The sequence below is a fragment of the Sphaeramia orbicularis genome, unplaced genomic scaffold, assembly GCF_902148855.1.
Source record: "Sphaeramia orbicularis unplaced genomic scaffold, fSphaOr1.1, whole genome shotgun sequence".
In the NCBI taxonomy this organism is placed as follows: Eukaryota; Metazoa; Chordata; class Actinopteri; order Kurtiformes; family Apogonidae; genus Sphaeramia; species Sphaeramia orbicularis.
Window position 1 is genome coordinate 305,311 of NW_021941580.1, and position 9,929 is coordinate 315,239.

The 9,929-nt window shown below is 42.7% G+C and overlaps 1 protein-coding gene across 1 annotated transcript in view; it reads right to left on the minus strand.

The window, feature by feature from the left end:
- Window positions 1-9,498, minus strand: part of reck (reversion-inducing-cysteine-rich protein with kazal motifs) — a 65,098-nt gene extending 55,600 nt beyond the window's left edge. Inside the window, exon 1 of the mRNA XM_030129999.1 lies at window positions 9,329-9,498. Within this exon, the coding sequence (XP_029985859.1) occupies window positions 9,329-9,398 (70 nt within the window). The 5' untranslated portion in view covers window positions 9,399-9,498. The remainder of the gene's footprint in view (window positions 1-9,328) is intronic.
- Between the last annotated feature and the right edge of the window lie 431 nt (window positions 9,499-9,929).

The following is a 9,929-nucleotide window of genomic DNA, read 5'->3' on the forward strand; positions in this document are numbered from 1 at the left end:
AACAATGGCAGGTGACATAATAATTTGAGTGTGTGTGTGTGGGGGGGTTCCATTCATGTACAGTATGAGGCCCTGGCTGTCTGCTAATGAGCACTGGCCCCATTTAGGCTCAGACTACATACAACAGGAACAAGGAGACCCCCACCCAGCCCCCTCACCCCCTCACCCGGCCTACATTGTTACATTCAGTGTCAGTGAAATGAAACAGTGTAGTTGACCCCTGAGCTGAACCACATGATGATAAAGGGTTAGGGTACAAATGATGATAAAGGGTCAGGGTACTAATGATGATAAAGGATTAGGGTACCAATAATGATAAATGTTTAGGGTACTAATGATGATAAAGGATTAGGGTACCAATGATGATAAAGGGTTAGGGTACTAATGAGGATGAAGGGTTAGGGTACTAATGATGATAAAGGGTTAGGGTACTAATGATGATAAAGTATTAGGGTACCAATAATGATAAATGTTTAGGGTACTAATGATGATAAAGGATTAGGGTACAAATGATGATAAAGGATTAGGGTACTAATGATGATAAAGGGTTAGGGTACTGATGATGATAAAGGGTTAGGGTACTGATGATGATAAAGGGTTAGGGTACTAATGAGGATAAAGGGTTAGGGTACTAATGAGGATGAAGGGTTAGGGTACTAATGATGATAAAGGATTAGGGTACCAATAATGATACATGTTTAGGGTACTAATGAGGATAAAGGGCTAGGGTACTAATGAAGATAAAAGGTTAGGGTACTAATGAGGATAAAGGGTTAAGGGTACTAATGATGATAAAGGGTTAGGGTACTAATGAGGATAAAGTGTTAGGGTACTAATGAGGATAAAGGGTTAGGGTACTGATGATGATAAAGGATTAGGGTACTAATGATGATAAAGGGTTAGGATACTAATGAGGATAAAGGGTTAGGGTACTAATGAGGATAATGAGTTAGGGTACTAATGATGATAAAGGGTTAGGGTACTAATGAGGATGAAGGGTTAGGGTACTAATGATGATAAAGGGTTAGGGTACTAATGAGGATGAAGGGTTAGGGTACTAATGATGATAAAGGGTTAGGGTACTAATGAGGATGAAGGGTTAGGGTACTAATGATGATAAATGTTTAGGGTACTAATGAGGATAAAGGGTTAGGGTATTATGGTTAGCATCTGCTCCAGTCTACTAATGGTCTGATGCTATGGTTAGCATCTGCTGATGCTAATGGTGCGGTTCATGTCCAGATGGAACAACACAAACAGTTCATATCATGGTTATTGGAACCCAAATGAACACAGTTTTCATTATTATCGCAGTATTGGTTAGATGTGTGCAAAATGTTCCAGAAGTTCTCATACTACACAGACTGAAATAAGTTAACAAAGTTTGAGTTTGAAAATAAACTAATAAGTGGCACCGCGTATTTTCTGTGTCAGAACCCCTCAAATATGAACATGCAAACATCAGTCATACACATGTGCATTACAGACGCCCCCTTATGACCATCAGAGGGAACTGCACCAACCCTAACCCGTATGGCCACCAGAGGGAACTGCACTGTAGGATTAGGGTTAGGGTTAGGGTTGGTCTGGGTTAGGGTTAGGGTTAGGGTTAGATGTAGATCAGAGCTCAGAATACTGTAGTGTACATTCAGACTGCAGACTGGATCTGTCTGACAGATTTAAGAACGGGAACAGAAACAACACTGTCACTGGTTCTACTGTGAAAACCAACAGTACCTGGTGTGAACTGTTGACCTCCTTCACACACACTGTTTTTATGTTTTATTTTCTACAGATAGGGTGACAATCTTTAATTAATTTCCCCTGAACATCCTTTAAAAATCCAAACCACAGAGAAAAACAGTACCACAGTGCTTCAGTTTCAGTACCACAGATAAACAGTACCACAGTGCTTCAGTATCAGTACCACAGTACTTCAGTTTCAGAAACACAGATAAACAGTACTACAGTGCTTCAGTTTCAGTACCACAGATAAACAGTACCACAGAGCTGCAGTTTCAGTACCACAGATAAACAGTACCACAGTGCTTCAGTTCCAGTACCACAGATAAACAGTACCACAATGCTTCAGTTTCAGTACCACAGATAAACAGAACCACAGTGCTTCAGTTTCAATATCACAGAGAAACAGTACCACAGTGCTTCAGTTTCAGTACCACAGAGAAAAACAGTACCACAGTGCTTCAGTTTCAGTATCACAGATAAACAGTACCACAGTACTTCAGTTTCAGTTCCACAGTTAAACAGTACCACAATGCTTCAGTTTCAGTACCACAGATAAACAGTACCACAATGCTTCAGTTTCAGTACCACAGATAAACAGAACCACAGTGCTTCAGTTTCAATATCACAGAGAAACAGTACCACAGTGCTTCAGTTTCAGTACCACAGAGAAAAACAGTACCACAGTGCTTCAGTTTCAGTATCACAGATAAACAGTACCACAGTACTTCAGTTTCAGTTCCACAGTTAAACAGTACCACAATGCTTCAGTTTCAGTACCACAGATAAACAGTACCACAGTGCTTCAGTTTCAGTACCACAGATAAACAGAACCACAGATAAACAGTACCACAGTGCTTCAGATTCAGTACCACAGATAAACAGAACCACAGTGCTTCAGGTTCAGAGCCACAGATAAACAGCACCACAGTGCTTCAGTTTCAGTACCACAGATGAACAGTACCACAGATAAACAGTACCACAGCGCTTCAGTTCCAGAACCACAGATAAACAGTACCACAGTGCTTCAGTTTCAGTACCACAGATAGACAGTACCACAGTGCTTCAGATTCAGTATCACAGATAAATAGTACCACAGTGCTTCAGTTTCAGAACCATAGTTTGTCACATCTTTTATGTATGTATTCTGCCAACTCGCCAAATTTTTTATGAGTAAATTTATTTTTATTATTATTATTATTATTATTATTATTATTATTAATTTTTTTTTTTTTTTTACTTGACATTTTAGGTGACCCCATGGTAGAAAACACTGGGTTCAGGGCTCTGGATGAGGACCCTCACCCAAACCCAAACAAGACCCTCACCCTAACAAGACCCTAACCTAAACCCTAACAAGACCCTCACCCTAACAATACCCTAACCCTTACAAGACCATAACCCTAACAAGACCCTCACCTAAACCCTAACAAGACCCTAACCCTAACAAGACCCTCACCTAAACCCTAACAAGACCCTCACCTAAACCCTAACAAGACACTCACCCAAACCCTAACAAGACTCTAACCCTAACAAGACCCGCACCCGAACCCTAACCCTGATAACTCTTATCATCTGTTACACACACATATAATTATTCTTTCACTCAGACACTCTGGGCAACATGGGATGAAACTTAGATGTTGATTGTAATCGAATGTTTCTGTGAAATGAACACAAATAGTCTGACTATAGATTCTACATTTCTTTTTTTTTTTTATTCCTTCTTACCTTATGTCTATAATGTTGGTTGTGTGTTGGGATGGGTCAGTGTGTTTGTTTGTTGTTACTGCTGTTGGATTTATCTACTGCATTAAAATGACACTCCACACACATATGACACACACAGTTCCATTTGGACATTCTGCTACAGAACAAAAGCTGCCAGAGGAATCATCTACATTAAATCAGACACTAGCCAGTGGATAATCCCTTTAATTACACTGGCCCATGGAGTAGAGGAAAAGAAATACAGCAGGCTAGGTTAGCCCGAACCAGGCTAGGTTAACCCTAACCAGGCTAGGTTAGCCCGAACCAGGCTAGGTTAACCCTAACCAGGCTAGGTTAGCCCAAACCAGGCTAGGTTAGAATAGAATAGAATAGAATCTTTATTGTCATTATGCGAGGCACAACGAAATTTCGTCCAGCTGCTCTTGGCATTAAGGCACACATATTTACACACATATAATATAAAAGGCACATCTAAGATGTGTGTATATATATATATATATATATATATATATATATATATATATATATATATATATATATATATAATAGAATAAAATAAAGTGACACAAGTAGCCGTAGTGCAAACTTTCAAACTTTAAGTGACCATGGCATTTAAGTAGTCCAGGTTTGCAGTGCAGTGAGAGAGTGCGTGGGGGGCTGGGTGTGTGAGGAAGTGGGGTGATGGATTTTCACAGCTCTGGGGAAGAAGCTGTGTCTCAGTCTGTTTGTGTGGGTTCTGATGCTCCTGTACCTCTTTCTTGAGGGAAGAGGTACAAACAGTTTGTGGCCTGGGTGGGTGGGGTCTGCAGCTATACGACCAGCCCTCCTTTGTAACCGGCTGTCGTACACTGAGTCCAGGTGTGGGAGAGGCCTTCCCACGATCCCCTGTGCTGTCTTCACCACCCGGGCCAATGCCTTCCTGTCCTGTGCAGTACAGCTTCCATACCACACTGCACTCAGACAGAGGATACTCTCTATAGTGGCTCTATAGAAGTTCGTCAGAAGCTGTGGGGGAGAGTCCAGACCTTTTGAGTTTCCTGAGGAAGAAGAGCCTTTGATGGGCCTTCTTCACCAGGTGGGATGTGTGCCTGGACCAAGTGAGGTCAGATGTGATGTGGATGCCCAGGAACTTGATGTTAACTTGAGGTTAACCCTAACCAGGCTAGGTTAACCCTAACCAGGCTAGGTTAGCCCAAACCAGGCTAGGTTAACCCTAACCAGGCTAGGTTAACCCTAACCAGGCTAAGTTAGCCCGAACCAGGCTAGGTTAGCCTGAACCAGGCTAGGTTAACCCTAACCAGGCTAGGTTAGCCCTAACCAGGCTAGGTTAGCCCGAACCAGGCTAGGGTTAACCCTAACCAGGCTAGGTTAGCCCTAACCCTACCCCTGTGAATCTAGGGCTAGTTTTGGTGAGCTGTAGACTGTCTGATTTGGAGAGCCTTCTTGTGTCTCTGTAAATGTCTGGATTGTTTACTCCAGTAAATGTCTGGATTATTTACTCCAGTAAACGTCTGGATTGTTTACCCCTGTAAATGTCTGGATTGTTTACTCCTGCAAACGTCTGGATTGTGTACTCCAGTAAACATCTGGATTGTGTACTCAGGTAAACGTCTGGATTGTGTACTCCTGTAAACGTCTGGATTGTGTACTCCTGTAAACATCTGGATTGTGTACTCAGGTAAACGTCTGGATTGTGTACTCCTGTAAACGTCTGGATTGTGTACTCCAGTAAACATCTGGATTGTGTACTCAGGTAAACGTCTGGATTGTGTACTCCTGTAAACGTCTGGATTGTGTACTCCAGTAAACATCTGGATTGTGTACTCAGGTAAACATCTGGATTGTGTACTCAGGTAAACGTCTGGATTGTTTACTCCTGCAAACGTCTGGATTGTGTACTCCAGTAAACATCTGGATTGTGTACTCAGGTAAACGTCTGGATTGTGTACTCCTGTAAACGTCTGGATTGTGTACTCCAGTAAACGTCTGGATCATGTACTCCAGTAAACATCTGGATTGTTTACTCCTGCAAACGTCTGGATTGTGTACTCCAGTAAACATCTGGATTGTGTACTCCTGTAAACATCTGGATTGTGTACTCCTGTAAACGTCTGGATTGTTTACTCCTGTGAAGCTCAGCTCTGAGCCCTCAGCCGATGCCTCCTTCGATAACACAGGCCTTTGAACTCAGCGGCTCCAGGGAGCCAGAACTGGGTCAGCCCTCTAACTCAGCGGCTCCAGGGAACAGAACTGGGTCAGCCCTCTGACTCAACGCTAACAGACTGCAGAACATGTTTAATTTCATCCTGTCACCAGGTGTGTTTGTTTTGTGTTCTAAGCTGTTACACAACTGCTGCTTTCTTTTGTTCAAATCAGGTACAGTTTTTAGATTTTTCCTGCTTGACAGTGTCCACTGTGACTCCAGTCTTCCTCAGAAGCATCATCTGACGTGCTGCTGACCTGTCATTTATCAGCTGGTTGGCCCGACGGACCAATCAGAGCCCGTCGAGCTGACCGTTCCTCCTCCACCTTGGGTGGTCTCTGGAGGAGGGAATCCCAGGTGTGCAGAGGGTGTACGCACCCTCGTCCCAGTTGATGGGCTGCTCGCCCGCTTCCTGATCTCTATTGCCTCCTTGATCCAACGTTTGAGTTTGTTTGTTTCAGATGTCATGATTGTGCCCTTGTCCCAGGCAGACAACAAGTAAAAAACAAAGAAAAGAAGAGCAACGACAAAAAAACAAAACACACAAAAAAGATCGACGGCAAACCAAAAGATTTCATAACCATACCATACAGCCAGGGGATAACAGAACCAATACAGAGGGTCATGAAAAAACACATCAACGTTGTCATAAAACCACACACAAAACTCCGTCAAATACTTGTACATCCAGGACAAAATAGCACTGGACCAAAAATGTAACGTCATATACGAGATATCACGCAAATCATGTAACAAAACATACATCGGGGAAACAGGATGATCTTTCAACACAAGTAAAAATGAACACCAAAAAGAATGCAAAAAGGAGACAGTGGGGAGATTCACACGGACTCTAAAGGATAAAGCCGAACAGGAGAACTTAAAATCGGCCATCACAGACCACTGCAGAAGACACACCCACATCATGGACTGGGATAAGGGCACAGTCAGAACATCTGAAACAAACAAACTCAAACGTTGGATCAAGGAGGCAATACAGATCAGGAAGCGGGTGAGCGGCACCATCAACTGGGACAAGGGGGCAAACACTCTCTGCACACCTGGGATTCCCTCCTCCAGAGACCAACCAAGGCGGAGGAGGCACGGTTGGCTCGACGGACCAATCACAGCCCGTCGAGCTGACCGTGCCTCCTCCGATTGGCTGATTGGTCCGTCGGGCCGACCAGCTGATAAATGACACGTCAGCAGCACGTGGGATGACGCTTCTGAGGAAGACTGGAGTCACAGTTGAAACTGTCAAACAGGAAACATCTAAAAACTAGACCTGATCTGAACAAAACAAAAAAGAAAACAGCATTATTACATAAACAGAAGAAAAAATGAATGTCATTAGCCTGTTACACAACTGAGAGCCAATCAGTGTCTGTGGATGGAAACAGGTTCCATCACTTTGGATTATCCATTTAAGAGTTACTAGAGGAGAGTTGGGGTTAGGGTTTATCACCAGAGGGGGGTCTAGCCAAGAAATCCAACTCTCTACACCACACTTTAAAGGTGCTGGAGACTTTCGTTGACCAGTTTTTCATCCAATCTGTCAAACCTCAGTCATATCCTCAGTATCATCAATCTGTAAGTCTGTCTGTGATTACTCACCTGAATCTCTTGCATTACGTGCATTGTGGGAATGCCCATCACAACAAAAAATTCCGGAGATGCCCGAGTTCCCTCCCAGTCTGAATGTGAACACATGGGTTTTGTTTACGGTGGATGGCACTAAGAAATTGTTCATCATAATGCAAGAGTTGATGATGTTGATAGTTGCACTTGTTGAGTATTTGTCTTTTACATGTCTCACTGTTAGTGTTGTAATGTATTTATTTATTAACTGTTTGTTTCTGTAATTGTTTAACCATGTTTTTACTTTTAGCCCCCTCACCCCCTACCCCTCATGGAGCCATTGCTCTTTGATCAGGCTGCAATTGTAAATAAAAATCTGTTCTTAAGTGCTTGCCTGGGTAAATAAAGGTTAAATAAAAAAATTAAATAAATTAATTAATGAAAAAGAGACTCAGGTGAGTAATCACAGACAGACTTACAGATTAATGATACTGAGGATATGACTGAGGTTTGACAGATTGGATGAAAACTTGGTCAACGGAAGTCTACAGCACCTTTAATCTTGTGTTGACCAAAGTGTAATTAAGTTTGTGGGACGCAGGGTTAAGGTTAGGGTAACCCTAAACCTAACCCTAACCCTAACCCAGCCCATGGCTGCTCACAGCGGACATGGAAAGAACAGGGCTGCCCTTCACTTCCCTCCTTCCCCTACTTCTCCTCCTCTTCCCTTTCTGCTTTCAGAAATCTAATTGGTTCCAGATGCATTCTGTCAAGTCCCGCCTCCACAACCCAATCACAACTTGAAAGAAATGAAGGGCAGACATTTGACCAAAGTCACAACACAGAAAAATGTATGGAATTCACTCTGAAAATAAAAAAACCAGAGGAAGTCCTGTCCCATTTTTAGGAAGTCCACAAATGAATGTCAAATACTGGGTTTAGGACACCTGAGTGTTTTCTGAGACACAATGTGCACCACAAATGAGGATCTGATCTAAGAGGCGCCGTTCTTTTCATGTTCTGGGCCCATGTGCAGGAAAGAAGGGGGGGAAAAAAAAAAACTGTCCCATGTGCCAGGAAAGACTGGAAAAAAAAAAAAAAACTGCAAAAGTGATATTTAGTCAGAGCAAATCCACATCCTGCATCCATGTGGACTGAACATCAAAGAGCAAAACCCAGTTAACCCTAACCTGCCCGTGTTAGACCCAGTTAACTCTAACCTGCCCACGTTAGACCCAGTTGACCCAGTTAACCCAGTTAACCCTAACCTGCCCGCATTAGACCCAGTTGACCCAGTTAACCCTAACCTGCCTATGTTAGACCTACATTAGTTATGGACTGCACACCCACGTATACAACTACTGCCCCTATCCCGCGAACTGACCACCCCCATGTTTTGCAGAAGATGTATGAAACACTGTGTCAAACCATAGATGTTGTCGTAAACAAGAAGAGTTTGACAGAATTTTTTGTAAAAAAAAAAAACAAAAAAAAAAAAACACAAAAAAAGAAATTCTTGTTTTAAAGGATATTGTCAGATTATTATCGGGAAATACAGACTTTTTTTTTTTGCCCATATTGCCCACCCCTACTGCAAACCCACACCCATGATGCTAACCCTAATCCAGTCTGACTGGTACCATGTCATGCTAACATTCAAAAACCTTTACACTTAGATACAACAGGGAACTACATCAAACTTTACATTTAATTACAACTGGGAACTAGTTCAAACCTGTACATTTCTTCAGATAAAAGCGGGTTATTTCCAAATGTTTGGTCTGAATGTTCCAGAAGGTTTTTTTCCTGTCAGTATAAACTAACTCTAACCCGTGGGTGGGTGTTTTTTTTTTTTTTTTTTTTTTTTTTTTCTAACGGACTCCTGTTCCGTCCCAGTTTTCAGTCTGTGGGATTTTAACGGGTTGTTTGTAGCAGATTTCTGCACGGGTTAGGGTTAGGGTTGGTTCTACCCTGTGGTTCTACTGGGTTCTCCTTGTCCCAAACACACGCAGACTTGCAGCGGAAAGTGTCGGTGCGTAAACCGGACAAACTGCGTAAACCGGACAAACTCACCCTGAGCTCGGAGCAGCTGGAGGTAAAAGTGTAGGAGCAGAAATCCGCAGATCTGGAAACACAGCCGCATCTTAAATTAATCCTACAGGGCATGGTGGGAGAGAAGAAGCAGAAAACAGAAGACTGACATCCTCCATGAATCCCGTTAACTCTGTCTGTCTGTCTCTCTCTCTCTCTCTCTGCCCCCGGGTGTGTGGAGCGTAACGGACATGCGCAGAGAGGGTCAACACTGGAGCAGATGTGGACGGTCCGGACCCGGTACCGAGTCTAGACGGTAATCTGACTTTCAGCTGTGTTTTCATTCAACTAACTAACTAACTAACTAACTAATGAATTAGCTAACTAACTAACTAATTAATTAGCTAACTAACTAACTAATGTAACTGAGCGTCTGGAGGATGAGCCCTGACGGTGTGATGTGTAAACAGGATGACACTTTTAACTTTGGAGGCTCTTTATTTCCTCACAGCACCGTCTTCAACACATCAGCATGAACAATGCACAGTTTTACACACATAACACACTTCCTGCCTTCACAATAAAAGCACTCTGTATTACATCCTGTCAGTCCACATGAACAAATTATTCTATAAATCGGCAG